The sequence below is a fragment of the Pristiophorus japonicus genome, chromosome 8, assembly GCF_044704955.1.
Source record: "Pristiophorus japonicus isolate sPriJap1 chromosome 8, sPriJap1.hap1, whole genome shotgun sequence".
In the NCBI taxonomy this organism is placed as follows: Eukaryota; Metazoa; Chordata; class Chondrichthyes; family Pristiophoridae; genus Pristiophorus; species Pristiophorus japonicus.
This window is the reverse complement of record NC_091984.1, coordinates 186,585,724-186,605,080: the sequence shown is the minus strand read 5'-3', so window position 1 is coordinate 186,605,080 and position 19,357 is coordinate 186,585,724. Positions and strand designations below refer to the sequence as shown.

Here is a 19,357-nt window from a genome sequence, read left to right as displayed (position 1 = left end):
CTCTTTCAAGAACTTTCTCCAAACTTTTATCTTTGACCATGCCTTTCCTCCAGGTCTTAACCTTTCTTTCATTTCCATCGCCATTTAATAAACATGTCATTTATCAACAGAACAGCATCACTCTGGAAACGTCCACATGGGTGCAACAATCAGCAAAAGAATTCTGCATGTCAGAGAATTCATACGTGAGTGGAAAAGAGTTCGCAAAAGGTAAACAACAGCTTCAAAAAAATTAACAACTCCAGAACATCCCTGACACAAGTGGTTTGCACAGACTTTGTAACTTTAGCTATAGGTATGCACAAAAACATTGACTGGTATTGGAGGAAAGTACATAATCGATGGTCTATTTATCAAGGGGTTCTGGAAGAATTCACCCCTGTAAAGTTTTGGATTTTTCCATTAAAATTAATGATACATTTTGGTTAACTTTACGCACTTTCATACTTCACAATTGATAGATTTTTATTAAAAAATGGAAAAATAAAATGACACTTTGAAATATCAACAGACCATCTGTTATGTCTTGGATAAAGAGTCAGACTAGATATTGCAAGCTCAAAGTAAGTGTGACCGTAGTCCTTTATTGCAGATCTCAGAGTGTCTCTCCAGCCTGTGAGGCCTCCTTATATACAGGTGCTCCCAAGGGATTGGGGGATCCCTTGGGACTCCAGGGAATACGCCCTCTGGTGGTTAGACAAGGTAATTACAGGTTTACATACAAAACAGCACTCACCTCCCCACCCCCCTCCAAAGTCAGTAGTGTAACTATTTACAACGTGAGTTGATCTGGGGCCTTCCTTTCGCTGCGATCGCCTCGGTGCAAATGCTGGTGTTGGTGAGTCGTTTGTTAGGCCTTCGCTGGGCTGCTGCGCAGCTGGCCTTGCTGGACTGCTGGGGGTGGTGAGCCTTGCTGGGCTGCTGTGGGTGATGGGTTCTGCTTCGTGGTCAAGCGCTGGGTCGGTTGCCACTTGTGTGTGTGTTGGAGGGTTGAAAAAGGTAGAGTCTATTGTGGGTTGTTCTGGATAGTCCATAAATCTGAGTTTGGTTTGGTCCAAGTGTTTTCTGCAGGTGAGTCCATTTGGGAGTTTGACCACAAACACCCTACTCCCCTCTTTCACCAAAACAGTGCCAGCAATCCACTTGGGACCTTGTCCATAGTTCAACACAAATACAGGATCATTTACTTCAATTTTGCGTGACACATTTGCGCGATCGTGGTATGTATTCTGTTGAAGTCGCCTGCTCTCTACCTGTTCTGTAGATCAGAGTGGACTAACGAGAGCCTTGTCTTAAGTGCCCTTTTCATGAGCAGTTCAGCGGGAGGGACCCCGGTGGGCGAGTGGGGTCTTGTGCGGTAACTAAGCAGGACTCGGGATAAGCGAGTCTGCAGTGATTCTTCAGTTACCCTTTTCAAGCTCTGCTTGATTGTTTGAACTGCTCATTCTGCCTGACTGTTGGACGCTGGCTTAAATGGGGCAGACGTGACATGTTTGACCCCATTGCGGGTCATGAATTCCTTGAATTCAGCACTGGTAAAGCATAGCCCATTGTCACTTACAAGGACATCAGGCAGGCCATGCATGGCAAACATGGCCCGTAGGCTTTCAATGGTGGCAGCAGACGTGCTTGCCGACATTATCACATATTCAATCCATTTGGAGTAGGCATCTACAACCACGAAAACATTTTTCCCAAGAATGGGCCTGCATTCTCGACATGAACCCTAGACCACGATTTGGAGGACCAAGACCATAAACTTACTGTTGCCCCCCTGGGTGCATTGCTAAACTGGGAATATATGTTACATTTGTGCACACAGGACTCTAAATCTGCATCGTTACCATGCTATCGCTTTCATCATTATAATGCCTGGGTGGATACTGTGGAGATCACTAATGAAAGTGTCCCTTCCCTTTTTTGGCACAACTACCCGATTACCTCATAGGAGGCAGTCTGCCTGTATAGACATTTCATCTTTGCGCTGCTGGTATGGCTTTATTTCTTCCTGCATCTCTAACGGGTCACTAGACCAACTCCTGTGGAGCACACAGTTTTCTACTAAGGACAGTAAGGGGTCCTGGCTCATCCAGGCTCTAATCTGTCGGGCGGTAACAGGTGATTGCTCACTCTTGAATGCTTCCATTACCATAACTAAATCTGCAGGCTGTGCCATCTCCACCCCGGTGGTGGGCAACGGTAGCCTACTGAGAGCATCGGCACAGTTTTCTGTGCCTGGCCTGTGGCGGATGGCGCAGTTATATGCAGACAACGTGAGCGCCCATCTCTGGATGCAGGCTGATGCATTTGTATTTAACCCCTTATTTTCAGAAAAGAGGGATATAAGCGGCTTATGGTCAATTTCCAATTCAAATTTGAGCATTTTCTTTACCCCGTAAACATACGCTAACATTTCTTTTTTGATCATGCTTGACAAATCTTCTGGAATTTTTTGAGGATGTAACTCGTAGAGTGGACAAGGGAGAACCAGTGGATGTGGTGTATTTGGACTTTCAAAAGGCTTTTGACAAGGTCCCATACAAGAGATTGGTGTGCAAAATTAAAACACATGGTATTGGGGGTAATGTACTGACGTGGATAGAGAACTGGTTGGCAGACAGGAAGCAGAGAGTCGGGATAAACGGGTCCTTTTCAGAATGGCAGGCAGTGACTAGTGGGGTGCCGCAGGGCTCAGTGCTGTGACCCCAGCTATTTACAATATACATTAATGATTTAGATGAAGGAATTGAATGTAATATCTCCAAGTTTGCAGATGACACTAAGCTGGGTGGCAGTGTGAGCTGTGAGGAGGACACTAAGAGGCTCTAGGGTGACTTGGACCAGTTCGGTGAGTGGGCAAATGTATGGCAGATGCAATATAATGTGGATAAATGTGAGGTTATCCACTTTGGTGGCAAAAACATGAAGACAGAATATTATCTGAATGGCGGCAGATTAGGAAAGGGGGAGGTGCAACGAGTCCTGGGTGTCATGGTACATCAGTCATTGAAAGTTGGCATGCAGGTACAACAGGTGATGAAGAAGGCAAATGGTATGTTGGCCTTCATAGCTAGGGTATTTGAGTATAGGAGCAGGGAGGTCTTACTGCAGTTGTACAGGGCCCTGGTGAGGCCTCACCTTATATATTGTGTTCAGTTTTGGTCTCCTAATCTAAGGAAGGACGTTCTTGCTATTGAGGGAGTGCAGCGAAGGTTGACCAGACTGATTCCCAGGATGGCAGGACTGACATATGGGGCGAGACTGGATCGACTGGGTCTGTATTCACTGGAGTTTAGAAGGATGAGTGGGGATCTCATAGAAACATATAAAATTCTGACAGGACTGGACAGGTTAGATGCAGGAAGAATGTTCCTGATGTTGGGGAAGTCCAGAACCAGGGGACACAGTCTAAGGATGAGGGGTAAGCCATTTAGGATTGAGATGAGGAGAAACTTCTTTACTCAGAGAGTTGTTAACCTGTGGAATTCCCTACCACAGAGAGTTGTTGATGCCAGTTCATTGGATATATTCAAGAGGGAGTTAGATATGGCCCTTACGGCTAAAGGGATCAAGGGGTATGGAGGGAAAGCAGGAAAGGGGTGTTGAGGTGGATGATCAGTCATAATCTTATTGAATGGTGGTGCAGGCTTGAAGGGCCGAATGGCCTACTCCTGCACCTATCTTCTATGTTTCTGTACTGTAGGCCCTCTCAGCCTTAGACAGACTTCTGGATGCATAAGCAACCGGTTGCAATTTCCCAAATTCATTAGCTTGTTGCAATGCACACCCGACCCTGTACGACAATGCATCACATGCTAGTACTAAACGTTTACATGGATCGTACAACACAAGCAATTTGTTTGAACATAACAGCTTCCTAGCTTTCTCAAAGGCATTTTCTTGGCTTTTACCCCACACCCATTCATCTCCCTTACTCAGTAAAGAGTGCAGGGGTTCTAACAATGTGCTAAGACCCGGTAAGAATTTACCAAAATAGTTCAGGAGTCCTAGAAATGACCGCAGCTCCGTCACGTTCTGTGGTCTCGATGCGTTCTTGATTGCCTCCGTCTTCAAATCGGTGGGCCTGATGCCGTCCGCCGCAATTCTTTTCCCCAGGAACTCCACTTCAGGCGCCAGGAAAACGCACCAAGCGTTTTAGCCTGAGCCCCACAAGATTAAGCCAACTAAAAACCTCCTCGAGGTTCTTCAGGTGCTCTATGGTGTCCCGACCTGTAACCAAGATGTCGTCCTGGAAGAGCACTGTGTGCGGGACCAACTTCAGCAAGCTTTCCATGTTCCTCTGTAATATTGCTGCGGCTGATTGAATTCCAAACGGGCATCTGTTGTAAACAAAAAAACCTTTGTGCATGTTGATGCAGGTGAGGCCTTTCGAAGATTCCTCCAGGTCCACTGTCTTACAGGCCAAGGTCAAGTCCAGCTTCGTGAACGTTTTCCCTTCTGCCAGCGTTGCAAATAGGTCATCTGCCTTTGGTAGCAGTATTGATCCTGCAGCGAGAAACGATTGATAGTTACTTTGTAATCACCACAGATTCTGACGGTGCCGTCTCCCTTGAGGACTGGGACAATCGGACTGGCCCACTCATTGAATTCGATCGGCGAAATGATGCCCTCTCGTTGCAGCCTGTCCAGCTCAATCTACACCCTCTCTCATCATGTAAGGTACCACTCTCGCCTTGTGATGGATGGATCGCGCCCCCGGAATCAAATGGATCTGCACTTTTGCTCCTTGGAACTTCCCGATGCCTAGTTCGAACAGTGAAGGGAACTTGCTTAGAACCTGGGCATATGAGGTGTCATCGACGGACGAAAGCGCTCGGACGTCATCCCAGTTCCAGCATATCTTTCCCAACCAGCTCTTGCTGAACATTGCCCGGTACCACCCAGGGTGGTAAATCATGCACCGCTCCATCATAGGAGACCTAATTTTTAGCACTGCCAATTACGGGGATCAGTTCCTTTGTTTATGTTCTAAGTTTGGTACGAATGGGAGTCAGGACTGGCCTTGAAGCCTTGTTGCATCACAACCTATTGAAAGTCTTTTTACTCATTATGGACTGGCTTGCGCCTGTGTCCAGCTCCATGGACACTGGGAGTCCATTTAATTCAACCTTCAGCATTATCAGGGGACACTTTGTGGTAAATGTGTGAACCCCATATACCTCTGCCTTCTCGGTCTGAGGCTCTGGTTCGTCATGATCCACCGTGGATCTGTCCTCCTCTGCTACATGGTGGTTTTCAGGATTAGCAGGGTTTGTAGCTCGCCTGCACATACGTTGGCGGTGTCCCATTGTTCCACAGCCTTTGCAAACGTATCCTTTGAAGCGACATGAATGGAATTGATGATCACCCCCGCTGCGCCAACAAAGTGTTAATTGCCTTGTATTCACCACTCTTGATGACAGACTCTGAGTCATCTGCGGACGTGCAGCTACAGGCGTGTAAGTCCTGCCATGTACATTTCAATTCGAAAACAACGTTACTTTGTTCACAGTACTTGTTCACTAGTGTGCTGGGAAATTCGTTTGGTATTGTCCCTGGTGGAGATAAATGCCTGGCCTATCGCTATGGCTTTACTCAATGTTCGGGTCTCTGCAGTCAAAAATTTGCGAAGTATTACTTCATGGCCAATGTCAAGTACAAAAAAGTCCCTGAGCATATGCTCCAAGTGTCCTTCAAATTTGCCATGTCTTGCAAGGTGCCTTAGCTCAGCGATGTAGCTCACCACTTCCTGGCCTTCAGACCTCTTGTACGTGTAGAACCAATACCTCGCCATCAGAACGCTTTCCTTCGGGTTTAGATGGTCCCAGACCAGTGTGCACAATTCATCGGACGACTTGTCTGTAGGTTTTGCTAGAGCGAGCAGGTTTTTCATGAGGCCATACGTTGATGCCTCACAAAGGTTGAGGAGGATCGCCCTTCATTTGGCAGTGTTCGCTTCTCCTTCCAGCTCGTTGGCCACAAAGTATTGGTCAAGTCGCTCCACAAAGGTTTCCCAATCATCTCCCTCTGAAAATTTCTCCAGGATGCCCACAGTTCTCCGCATTGTTGCGTTGGGATTCATTATTTGTATCTCATCGCCAGTTGTTATGTCTTGGATAAAGAGTCACACTAGATACAGCAAGCTCAAAGTAAGTGTGACCGTAGTCCTTTATTGCAGATCTCAGCGTGCCTCTCCAGCCTGTGAGGCCTCCTTATATACAGGTGCTCCCAAGGGATTGTGGGATCATCACTTACCCAAAATTTATCTCAAATAAGCACATCTCATCCCCCACAACAACAATTTACAAAGTCAGTCCACACCCTCTGGGACAGTTCGCAGACATACTGTATCCCATCCAACCCCCTGACCCTCTCTCTGAGAAACTCGCTGTAATGCATTATCACATGGTTTAGTATGAGCATGCTCAGTGTGGCCTAATAAAGCAAGCAAATGGACTACAATTCATCCTGTCTCTATCCTTCATTTATTCTACCCAAATATATTACATTTTGGTGATGAGGATAGGATCCCAAAGCCATTTTTAGGGATCATGGAAGGATACAGTGTTCAACCTTTGAGTGGACACGTTTAACGTGAATTTGTGACACCTAAACTGAATTTTTCTAATAGAGATCGGGCCAGATGTCTATGGAACATTGACAAACCTAATCGCGTCAGGGAAAGCAAAGGATGCATCATTTGAAGCCATTGTCAAGTAACACGAGGACCAGAGAGCTATAAGTTTGGTACCAAAAACCAAAAACAAAGTGAAACCATCAATGAGTGCATTGTAGCTCTTAAGAACTTACTTTTCTTGCATTATAATTTCGGACATTTTGGATCGTGCATGGCGCGATAAGTTTGTGTGTGGATTGGTGGATGAGCACACGCAGTCCATGTTACTGAACACTCCGAACCTAAAGTTTGACATCGCATGCAAAATTGCAATATCTATGGAGATGGTGTCTAAGAATGCTAGAGAGCTCCGTCCAACTCAAGTGACTAGCGCAGCTGAGGTCTACAGTCACAAAGCCACTGCCAAACTTAATGCTTTGAGACCTAGTCAAAAGCGTGTCAGTAAGAGCAGTTCAGTGAATTTTTATCACTGCAATGGAAATCACTCACCATAGTCCTGCCTATATGGAAATGTGTATTCACTGCCAGAAGCAAGGCCAAATTTCAGCAGCTGGCAGAGCTAGATCTAAAGCAGGAAGTAAGAACCATTCTCATGGCAAAATTGACAATATTGCAGGAACAAAACTCCACTACAACCCTGGTCATGGCCAAGTTGACCTTTTCAGAGAATGCATGTAGATTTCTGTGAGAAAACAAATGATTATTTCCTGGTATTTTTAGATAGTCACTCAAAGTAGATTGAAGTGAAACACATGGGATTAAATACTACAACTGAACGTCCCATAAATAAGTTGAGGACCATCTTTTGTTTTGGAACCAAAAACAAAATCAGCCCCAAAATTGGTCCATAACCTTCTGTAAGGAGATCAGACAGGCTCCGCAAACCTGCTATTAAATGGGATGTGCAGTTTATTTAAAAGAAAAAAAGCCAGGAATTTTTGTTATGTGGTACATCTAATGCTGGGAAAGATGGGACCATTGTTTTGATGTATTTGAGAGGGGAATACATACACGTTTTTTTTAAATGGGAAAGCAGTGTAATGTATTATCACATGGTTTGGTATGAGCATGCTCAGTTCCTTCTGGCCAAATAAAGGTATGCATGTATTTGTACTGTGAAAATGCTCTGTTTGGCTTTCCATTATCACATGACCTGATTGCTGATTGGTCCCCTTGGAGGATAAGCCACACCCAGCAGTTTCTCTGGAATGTGCAATTGGAACTGCCCAGTTCTGAGTGACTTTGCAAAGTGTAATTCAAGCTATTCTGACTCAGAACCCGGATAGGATAGAGCTTTACTAATCCAGCAAAAGCCTCCCAAGTTCCCATGGTCCATGCTTCCACCAGCCAAAGTTCCTGACCCCAGCCTAAGTTCATCACTCCGCCCCCCAGCCCAAGTTCATGCCTCCCCCAGTCAACGTTCCTTACCCTTCACCCCGCCCAAGTTCATGCACCCCCAGCCCAAGTTCCTGACCTTACTTCCCCCCACCATAGGTGGGGCATTGTGTGTGGGTCATGGATTGTTAACAGATTTATTGAGTATGAAATGAATAGTGACAGTATCGTGACTTACGGATTTCATCCACTCCAATGATATCCCTTGTAACACCTGCACCAAGCTTTCCGAGAATTTGGGTGTGGGTGTAAAGGGGATTGGAAGAACATGATACGTCTACCCTGAGTTCCCTCCTCCCCTACGATCCCCCCTCCCACTTCCCCTCTCTCTCCCCCAGCCTCTGTCTCTCTCCCCCAGTCTCTCTCTCTCTCTCTCTCTCTCTCTCTCCTCCCTCTCGTGTCTCTCTCTCCCCACCCCGGGTCTCTCTCTCCCCCCCGTGTCTCATTTTTCCCACTGTGTGTGCCTCTCTCTCTCCCCCCTTATTTCTCTTTCTTTTCTCACTGTGTGTGTCTCTCTTCCCCCCCCCCCCAAGTCTATCACTCTCCCCACCCTCCTGTGTCTCGCTCTCTCTCCCAGTGTCTCTCTCTCTCTCTCCCCCCACCCCCCATGTCACTCTCTCTCTCCCCCCCCAATCACTCCCCCCACCCCGTGTCGCTCTCTCCCTTGACCCCCCCATGTCTCTCTCTCTTCCCCCTGTGTGTCTCTCTTTCCCCCTCCCCCCATCCCCCACCGTGTCTCCCTCTCTCCCCTCCTCCATATCTCCCTCTCTCTCTCTCTCTCTCCCTGTATCCCTCTATCTCACCACCACCACCCGGTATTTCTCTCTCTCCCCCCCCACCCCATGTCTTTCTCTCTCTCCCTGTGTCACTCTCTCTCAACCCCCCCCACCACCCCGGTATCTCTCGCTCTCCCCTCCCCACCTGTCTCTCTCTCTCTCTCTCTCTCTCTCTCCCTGTGTCAATCTCTCTTATCCCCCCCACCTTGTCTCTCTCTTCCCCCTCGTGTCTCTCTCTCCCCCGCCCGTTGTTTCTCTCTCTCACCATGTCTCTCTCTCTCCCCATGTCCCTCTCTCTCACCACCCTCCCCACCCGTGTGTCTCTTTCTCCCCTGTGTCTGTCCCTCTCCCCCATGTCTGTCTCTCTCCCCTGTGTGTATGTCTCTATCTCCCCCCATCCCATGTCTCTCTTTCTCTCTCCCTCCCCGCCATCTCTCTCTCTTCACCCCCCACCCTTTCACCTCTCTCACTCCCTCTCTCCCACTACTCCCGATGTTGCAGGCCTCACTTCCAGTTCCGATTCTGGATCCGAGCAGTCTGCGCATGCGTAAGAGGTGTCAGCGGCGGAGTCTAGATGATGCAGGTGCAGATAAACAGTGCAAATAGTGACAATGCAAATGAATTAAGCACATGGACTATGTCTCTGTCCTTCATTTGTTCTACACAAGTATGTTACAATCACATACCCAAAATTTACCTCAGTTACAGAAACACATCTACTCCTCCACAATATCAATTTACAAAGTCAGTCCACTCTCTCTGGCTCTGTACCCCAGCCAACCCCCTAACCCTTTCACTGAGAAACTCTCTTCTCCCCTTCTACTGCAGTTAAGTTGGTATTCTTATTCCATTCTAGTTGGCCAAAGTGCCATTTCCAGCTCCCTACCTCTTCCCCCAAAGCACAGTTTAGAGCTTCTGCCACTTTATTACCATCCATTTCCCCCTTTCATGGGCAGGAGTAAAGACAGTTGAAAATAATGTTTGAGCAGAACACCATGCTGGCGATTTGGTCCACCATCATCATCATAAGCAGTCCCTCGGAATCGAGGTTTACTTGCTTCCACTCCTGAAGTGAATTCTTTGGTGGCTGAACAGTCCAATGCAGACTCTGTCACAGGTGGGACAGATAGTCGTTGAGGGACTGGTTTGCCGCACGCTCTTTCCGCTGTCTGCGCTTGATTTCTGCATGCTCTTGGCGTTGAGATTCAAGGTGCTCAGCGCCCTCTCGGATGCACTTCCTCCACTTAGGGCGGTCTTGGGCCAGGGACTCCCAGGTGTCAGTGGGGATGTTGCACTTTATCAGGGAGGCTTTGAGGGTGTCCTTGTAACGTTTCCGCTGCCCATCTTTGGCTCATTTGCCATGAAGGAGCTCCGAGTAGAGCACTTGCTTTGGGAATCTCGTGTCTGGCATGCGGACTATGTGGCCTGCCCAACGGAGCTGATCGAATGTGGTCAGTGCTTCAATGCTGGGGATGTGGGCGCTGATGCTGGTGCGCCTGTCCTCCCAGGGGATTTGTAGGATCTTGCGGAGACATCATTGGTGATATTTCTCCAGCAACTTGAGGTATCTACTGTACATGGTCCATGTCTCTGATCCATACAGGAGGGCAGGTATTACTACAGCCCTGTAGACCATGAGTTTGGTGGCAGTTTTGAGGGCCTGGAATTCAAACACTCCTTTCCTCAGGCGGCCGAAGGCTGCACTGGAGGCGGTGTTGGATCTCGTGGTTGATGAGAGGCTCCCGAGATATGGGAAGTGGTCAACGGTCTCCAGGGCCGCGCTCCACAGCCTTGGTGTCAGCATGCTTTTCTCTTCCACCAGGCTCCCGAAATATCAATAGTTCTCTATTGATCAATAGTTCTCTCCATCTGACCTATCTGATCTGCTGGTTATTATCAGCATTTTCTGTTTTATTTCCAGATTTCGAGCATCTGCAGAATTTTTCTGTTAATATGAAAGTGTTACAGAAAACTGTATATTTTCAAAGTGCAAAATACGGGAGCTTCTGAAATTGTGGAGTCAAAAGTTAAAAATCAGTGAAGTAGAGGAGGAGGTTGAAGAAGGGGACTTTGTGTCACGACTTGTGTTGAAAGTAGGAATAACTATGAAAGTTTTGCAGAAGTTGATATGTTTTAAAAGAGTAAAATATGGAACGCTTCACGAATTTGCGTGTCATCCTTGCGCAGGGGCCATGCTAATCTTCTCTGTATCGTTCCAATTTTAGTATATGTGCTGCCGAAGCGAGCACAAATAAACAGTTAAGATACATTGCTATATAAAGCATCAAGATATGCAACACTTTTAGGTAGTGGTAATGTTTTTTATATTTTGCTTACATTTTTATTACATTGCTTGCACAATATAATACACAAGAGGCAGAGACGCTAGAATCAAAAATATCTCCTTGCATCACGTATGCTTTATCACTCCTGACATAAATATTGAAAGTAAAATAGATTTCTGCGCCGAGGATTATGGGTTTTAGGTTCTAAATGTAAATGAGAGGGGCGGGCCTTTTGGTTCAGGGGGTGGGGTCTGTTGATTAGTTCGAGCTGTGGTGAGTTTTCAGGGGCCGCGCGCCTTTTCCACAGAGACCGTCCGGGACCCTCTCCCCTTCCCCTCAGCGCCCTTGCCTCCTTCTCCCCTCCCCCTCAGCGCTCCTGCCCCCTTCTCCCCTCCCCGTCAGCGCTCCTGCCCACTTCTCCCCTCCCCCTCAACGCTCCTGCACCTTCTCCCCTCCCCCTCAGCACCCCTGCCCCCTTCTCCCCTCTCCCTCAGCGCCCCTGTCCCCTTCTCCTCTCCCCCTCAGCGCCCCTGTCCCCTTCTCTCCTCTCCCTCAGCCTTCCTGCCCCCTTCTGCTATCCTTCAGCTCTCTCGGGCTGAAGCTCTGGAACACTTCCTAAACCTCCCTATCTCTCCCCCATTAAGACCTTCTTACAATTTATCTCTTTAACCAAACTTTGGGTCACCTGAGCTAATATATCTTAATGTCAAATTTTATCTGATTACTTTTCTCTGAAACCTATTAGGCCATTTTGCTCTGCTAAAGGCGCTATATAAATGCAAGTTCTTCTCTTCCACATTGTCAGGATCATTCAAGTTAATGTTAGTGATGTTCCCTGTGGTATGTTGCCCCCCTGGTGCCAGGGTAAGGGACATCACTCGGAGAGTGCAGAACATTCTACAGGGGGAGGGGAAGAACCAGAGGTTGTGGTCAATGTCAGAAACAAGGACACAGGGAGGAAGAGGGTTGAGGTCAAGCAGTCAGAGTTTAAGGAGCTAGGGAGGAAGTTAAAAAGCGGGCTTCAAAGGTAGTAATGTATGGATTACTCCCAGAGCCATGTGCCAGTGAGAATAGTTGTAGGTTAACGTGTGGCTAGAGACATGGTGCAGGAGGGAGAGCTTCAGATTTTTGCCGGTTCTGTGGCAGGAGTGACATCTTCCAGATGTACGGGTTGCATCTGAACACACTTAGGACCAATATCCTTGTGGGTAGGTTCATTAGTGCTGTGGGGAGAGTTTAAACTAATTCGTACGGGAGTTGGGCACCAAGATGTATCAGAAAGTAGAAACAAGGTGCAAAGAGAATTGCGAGATACAGTTAGAGATAGAAACAATACAGAATTACGTCGGCTCATAGAAAATACAAAGTGGTCTGTGGAGAGAGGAACAGTGTTAAAGTTTCAGGCTGATGAGCTTTTGTCAGAACTGGAAAAGTTAGAGATGTAACAGATTTTAAGCAAGTGCAGGGACAGGGAATGGATGGAGGGGAGGAAAGAACAAAAGGGAAGATCTGTAATAGAGTGGAAGGCAGGAGTGATTAGGAACAATGCAGGAGATAATACATTACTTGGTGTATTTTATAGGCCACCAAATATTGGGATGGAGGAGCAGATTTACAAATAAATTACTCAGAGATACAAGAACTATAGAGTAGTGATAATGGGAGATGTTAAGTACCCCAATATTGAATGGGGCAGTGATTGTGTTAAGGGCAGAGAGGAGAGGATATTCTGGTGTTTTCAGGAGAATTTTCTTGATCAGTATGTTTCCTGCCCAACGAGGAAGGAGGCATTGATGGATTTAGTGCTGAGGAATGAAGTGGGTCAAGTGGAGAATGTCACAGTTGGAGAGCATCTCGGGTATAGTGACCATAGTATCGTAAGGTTTAGATTAGTTATGGAGAAGGACAAGGAGCAATCTAGAATAAAAATACAGAACTAGAGGAGGGCTAATTTCAGCGAATTGAGGAGGGATCTGGCCTGGGTAAATTAGAGTCAAACACTGGCAGGCAGAAATGTAATGGAGCAATGGACGGCCTTTAAAGATGAGAGGTTCGGTTGCAATCTAGGTACATTCCTACAAGGGGAACAGAGAGGGAAACCAAAGCCAGAGTTCCCTGGATGACAAAGGAATTATAAAGTACAAAGTAGCAGAAAAAGAGGGCGTATGATAGATGTCAGCTTTATACTGCAAGGGAGAATGGGGCTGAATATAAAAAGTACAGAGGAGAAGTGAAAAAGAAAATGAGAGGCAAAGAGAGAGTACGAGAATAGATTGGCGGGTAACATAAAAGGGAGTCAAAAGGTCTTCTATAGGTATATCAACAATAAAAGGGTTGTCAGAGGAGCAGTGGTGCTGATTAGGGACCAAAATGGAGAACTATTGGTGAAGGCAGTAGCATGGCTGAGGTACTAAATGAGCACTTTGCATCGGTGTTTATCAAGGGAGAGGACTTTGCCAAAACTATGGTAAATGAGGAGGTTTCTGGGATACTGGATGAGATTTTAAAAAATAGATAAAAAGAAGGTACCAGGAAGGCTGGCAGTACTTAAAGTGAGTAAGTCACCCGGTCCGGGTGGGAGGCATCCTAGGTTGCTGAGGGATGTAAGGGTAGAAATTGCAGAAGCTTTGGTCACAATCTTCCAATTCTCCTTAGATACAGGGGTGGAGTCAAAGGACTGGAGGGTTGCAAATGTTACAACCTTGTTCAAAAAAGGGGAGAAGGATAAACTGACAATTACAGGTCAGTCAGTTTAACGTCGCTGGTGGGGAAGCTTTCGGCAACAATAATCCAGGCGAAAATTAACAGCCACCTTGACGAGCATGGATTAATCATATAATAATATAGATTCCCAAAAGGCATTTGATAAAGTGCCACATATTCTGCTTGTTGCCAAAATTGAAGCCCATGGCATAAAAGGGGCAGCAGCAGCATGGATACAACATTGGCTATGGGATAGAAAACAGTGAGTTGTGGCGAATGGCTGTTTTTCGGACTGGAGGGAGGTATACAGTGGCAATCCACAAGATTCAGCACGAGGGCCACTGCTGTTTTTGATATACAATAATGATTTAGGGCTAGATATTGATCTGCCTACTGCTGCATTTCTCGGCGGTATTTCTTTGTTTTGGGCAGTCTTTCATTTGTTGCGAATTTCATCAGAGCCTCACGCCAGCGGTTTCAAAATACCACTGGGGAGCGGACCGCCGGTGTGCAATGCTGGGAAAACCGCTCCCATCCAAGTTTGGTAGGAGCGGTGATTCGTAATTCTGCAAAAAAATACACCCAGTTGGAGCAGCCTTTTGATGGACAGTAGGTATGAAAACCTGCAAAAATAGAGTAAGCTAATATATTTTTTTAATTCTTTTGCAGCGATTCAGTTAAAAAGGATCCTTTTAATGTTTTCCACTGTTTTATTTTTTGAAAAAAATTTGTTTGCGTTTTCCCCCTCCCTAGGCTAACTCTAGCCTCTGACTTAATTTGACCAGGACTGCCGAGAATCCACATGCAATGTCCATTTTTCCCACCGGGTGTTTTTTTTTCTTTTTTTTGATCAATTTGCTGCCGGCGTTAATTGCAGAATCTCAGCAGTGTTTTGGGCAGTAAACCGGCGGTGGCGGCCCTTGATCAATTTCTAGCCCTTAGACTTGAGAATAATAGCCGAAAATTGCGGTTGGATGCTTCCTCCATACGAACACCTCCGAGCTGAAAAAAATTTACAAATTTACCTGTTTGGTCCCGGAGAAACGTAAGAGGCCTAGATTCACTGTGCAGCGCATGGGGACTTGTCTTCGAGGTACGTACATAGAAGCTGGAGTCACGTGGGCCTGGACCACCAATCACTATGCAGTATTCTCATTGATAAAAATTGGAGCTCTGTTTGTACGGGCTCCCATTACTATCCATGAGAAAACCACCTAAAACACCGAAACACAGCATCATAAATAAACAAAACACCTCACATATTTAAAATTAATTGAAATTAAATGCAATTCAATGTTTTAGAAAAAATATATACTTTTTGTATTTTTAAAAATGTTTTAATAATATTAAAAATAAACTTACCTTAATGGATAGGGTTTTAAATATAATTTTTATATATTTTAAAACTCTTACGCTGGCAAAAGTAAGCTGTGTGCCTGCTTTTACCAGGCATAAAAGTTTGAAGGACATTCCCTGGGCAAGAGTTGGGCAAATAGCCCAATCTCTGCCGCACGGATGTCCTTTTCCCAGAGATGCGGAGGATCCTCTTCAGAGAAATCTTGACAGATCGGAAAAGGGAGGCCTCGCCGTGTCCGTGCGCACTTCATACTATGATTTTCCTCGCAAATATTCAAACTCCCTCTCCATTACTATTTGCTCAAATACATAATCCTCAAAACACACAAATATTTACATAAAATTACGTAGAAATTGCAACAAGGTCACAAGCCTGTGTTGTTTATCTTGTACATGAGATACTTCCTTTTCTGCTGTACGTTAACAGCGTAGGCATTTAAAGAGCCATTCTCCTTCCTGTTGTGGTGTCAAAAGCACTGAATCCAATCACCTTTAACATTTCAATTTCCTCTTCGGTTTTCGCCTCTATGTCAGCCTGTCAGCGAGGCCGGAATTTTCGGCCCAATGGCTTAGACTTGGGCACAATTTTGAAATTTGCAGATTAAACTTTAAAACTTGGAAGTGCTGTAAACAGTGAGAAAGATAGTAATAGACTTCAAGAGGCCTAGACCCCGGCTAGCAGAGTGGGTGGACAAATGGCAGATAAAATTCAATGTAGAATAGTGTGAGGTGATACATTTTGGTAGGAAAAATGAGGAGCGACAATACAAGCTAAATGGTACCATATTATAGGGGGTGCAAGAGCAGAGGGACCTGGGGTTGTTTATGTACAACTCTTTGAAGGTGGCAGGACAGTTTAATAAAGCAGATGGGTTCCTGGACTTTATAAATAGTGGCATAAAGTACAAAAGCCAGAAAGTTATGCTAAACTTGTATAAAACACTAGTTCGGCCCCAGCTGGAGTATGGTGTCCAATTCAGGTACTACATTTTAGGAAGGACATGAAGGCTTTGGAGAGGTTACAGAACAGATTTACTAGAATGGTTCCAGGGATGAACGATTACATTTACCTAGATAGACTGTATAAGCTGGGGTGATTCTCCTTGGAGCAGAGAAGGCTAAAAGAAGATTTGATAGAGGTGTTGAAAATCATGAAGGGTTTAGATACAGTAAATAAAGAGCAACTGTTTCCAACGACTGAAGGGTCATAAACGAGTGGGCACAGATTTAAGATGGTTGGCAAAATAAGTAGAGGTCACACGAGAAAAAGCTTTTTTACACAACGAGTGGTTAAGATTTGGAATGCTCTGCCTGATAGGGTGGTGGGTACAGATTAAATATAAGCCTTTAAAAGGGAATTGGATAAAGACTTGAAGAAGAAAACATTGCAGGGATATGGGGAAAGAGCAGGAGAGTGCGACGAACTGGATTGCTCTTCGAAAGAGCCGACGCAGACTTGAAGGACCGAATAAGCTCCTTTTGTGCTGTACTATTTTATGATTCTAAGATTCTGACCAGTGACTGGAATCAATCATTGTTCCTCCTCTAATCGCTACTTTTAACTCTTATTCATTTTTAGGCGAATTGAATGTTGTGCCAAAGAAGTGAAGAAAACCGGATGTTCTATTTGTGATGGATTTAAGAGCCAACTCAACACTGCAAAACATTCCATCACTTCCCGGTGTGCGGGCCACACCAAGGCTCTCGGGACTGTGTCAGATCACGTGCAGTTTATATTTAAGCAATGCTGTTGCTTCGCATAACCAAAGTCTCTTGCTAGCCAGTGGAGTAACTTGTATAATCAGTGTGTTCCCAGAAATGATGAGTTCTGTGCTTCCAGGCACTGAGTATATTAATATTCCTGTTTCAGATTCTCCTGGTTCACAGTTAAGTGAGTACTTTGACATGGTGGCAGACAAAATCCACCATGTTGAAAAATTGCATGGACGAACACTGTTGCACTGTGTTGCAGGAATCAGTAGATCCGCCACTTTGTGCCTTGCTTACCTTATGAAATACCACCACATGTCTCTGGTTGAGGCTCACGCCTGGTTGAGGGCACGTAGGCCTATAATTAGGCCAAATAGTGGATTTTGGAAGCAGCTGATTGAGTACGAAGACAGACTCTTTGGAAAAACTACCATCAAAATGGTGACGTCACCTCTGGGAGTCATACCAGACATTTATGAAGAAGAAACCAGAGGAATGATTCCTTTTTAATATTGTACAACCAACCCATAATGTTTATTTTGTCTAGGTATGTTTGTGTTATAAGTTCCTACTGTATATATTTGCCTATGAAGGCAGCTGTGGATAAAATGACCTTTCCTTTAGTACCACACAATACAATTCCCCCAAAATCCATGACTCTTGCATGACAAGGGTCAATATTATAAAGCTCTACACCAAAATTCTGCTCTTGGGTTGCACAAATGTGTTTTTTCTGCCACTCTCATTTTGACCATCCCATGCCCATCCAATCTTGCTCTAATCGACTGGTGCTATGATATATAACTGGCGAATCTCCTTTCTGCAGTCAGTCCTGGCTGCTGGTGCTGACTTGAATCTGCACTTCCTGTCACTATGCTACTGGGCAGTTATTGATCTTAAATCTGCAGTGGGACTCTGGAATAACGGTGTGATTCAGAAAGGTAGGCTACCATTAAAGTGTCACAGCACTATTGAATAGCTGATGGCCTCAGCTGATGAGAATGCATTGGTGCTTGTGTTAGATGCAGTGTCATTAGAGAATTTACTATATTGAGAGGATATGACCCAGGTGTAAGATGCCCCCTTTCATCCCCTCAAACACACTCTTGTGGTCCAAACTAAGACATGCATTTATAGACTTGTATGTGAGTATATATTTGAACAATATATTTTCTTTTATGCATAGCATTGAACTCTAAATAAACATAGAAACATAGAAAATAGGTGACGGAGTAGGCCATTCGGCCCTTTGAGCCTGCACCACCATTTGATAAGATCATGGCTGATTGTTCCCTCGGTACCCCTTTCCTGCTTTCTCTCCATACCCCTTGATCCCTTTAGCCGTAAGGGCCATATCTAACTCCCTCTTGAATATATCCAATGATCTGGCATCAACAACTCTCTGCGGTCGGAAATAAGTATTAATTTTACATGGCTTGCCTTAATAAATTGCAGCACAGCTTAGAGTAAGAGGGTAATAGGTTTAACCGATGTGTTAAATTTGGAACTGTTTACAAACTACACAGATGTAACGTTTGAGTTTGCAGGTATCCACCTTTGTACAGTGCCTGCATTTAATAACACTAAACATTGGTGATGGAAGTTAAACACACAATAAAGCCAGAACACAAAAGAAAAGTGGAATGTGCAGCAATCTGCTTTGTATCTAAAGTAGAAAGTCATGGTTAATGTGTTGGGAGGGTCTTTAAGCAGATTATAGCAAGGGCCATGGCTGAAGGGTTTATTGTCTTCTATCTAACACTGACTCCCCTGCCATGTGCTCTCAGTATTATTTGTTGTTATTCTTCTCAATCAGGTCAAGTTGTTGAAGGGCAGGATTGTAATTGGACAGGTACATCCTTTATCATATACAAACACTTTTGTCTCAGTGCCACTGGGTTTGATATGTGCTGCCCAATTGTAATCTCATCATTCTCCTCCTCCAATACATTTCTGCTCACACTGCAATTCTCTACTCAGTTCCCTCTTTCAAGAACTTTCTTCAAACCTTTATTTTTGACCATGCCTTTCCTCTGAGTCTTAACCTTTCTTTTGTTTTCATTATCCCAGGCTTGGTATCGGTCATATCCTGTTCCTCTTTATTGTACAGTACTCTAAAACATCTTGCTGCATATGAGGTGCGGTATATAACTGCAAGCTGTTTTTGATGTAATGGAAATACGCAGTGTGCTGAAATTAAAGAAAAATTGGAAGCAGAATAATGGAAAAATTCACTTTTTATGACTAACCAGCTCCCATGCAAAGAGTATAGCGAGTAAGGCAGATGAGCTGAGAGCACAGGTAGACACTTGGGAGTATGATATAGCTACTACAGAGACATGGCTAAAAGAGGGGCAGGTATGGCAGCTCAACAGTCCTGGTTACAGGATTTTCAGACGGGATAGAGAGGGGGGGGGTAAAAAGGGAGGGGGGGGTCACGGTATTGATTAAAGAAACTTGTGAGGAGGGATGATATGTTAGAGAGATCATCAAAC

At 45.2% G+C, this 19,357-nt stretch overlaps 1 protein-coding gene and 1 non-coding gene across 5 annotated transcripts; one reads left to right on the top strand and one right to left on the bottom strand.

Annotated features, from left to right (window-relative positions):
• Positions 1-10,950: 10,950 nt before the first annotated feature.
• Positions 10,951-11,057, bottom strand: LOC139270066 (U6 spliceosomal RNA). The gene has a single exon (XR_011594415.1). It is a non-coding gene; the product is annotated as a U6 spliceosomal RNA (small nuclear RNA).
• A 284-nt stretch (positions 11,058-11,341) lies between these two features.
• On the top strand, positions 11,342-19,042 carry LOC139268261 (dual specificity protein phosphatase 18-like). 4 transcript variants are annotated; one of them, XM_070886313.1, is made up of 2 exons: positions 11,342-11,366; positions 16,732-19,042. In XM_070886313.1, exon 2 carries the CDS (start codon positions 16,785-16,787, stop codon positions 17,370-17,372), a length of 588 nt encoding a protein of 195 aa, XP_070742414.1. In that variant the 5' UTR covers positions 11,342-11,366; positions 16,732-16,784; the 3' UTR covers positions 17,373-19,042. The 4 variants fall into 4 exon arrangements, with proteins under 4 accessions (XP_070742414.1, XP_070742417.1, XP_070742416.1 ...); XM_070886316.1 differs by lacking the exon at positions 11,342-11,366 and adding an exon at positions 13,815-13,835; XM_070886315.1 differs by lacking the exon at positions 11,342-11,366 and adding an exon at positions 14,295-14,409.
• The last annotated feature ends 315 nt before the right edge of the window (positions 19,043-19,357 follow it).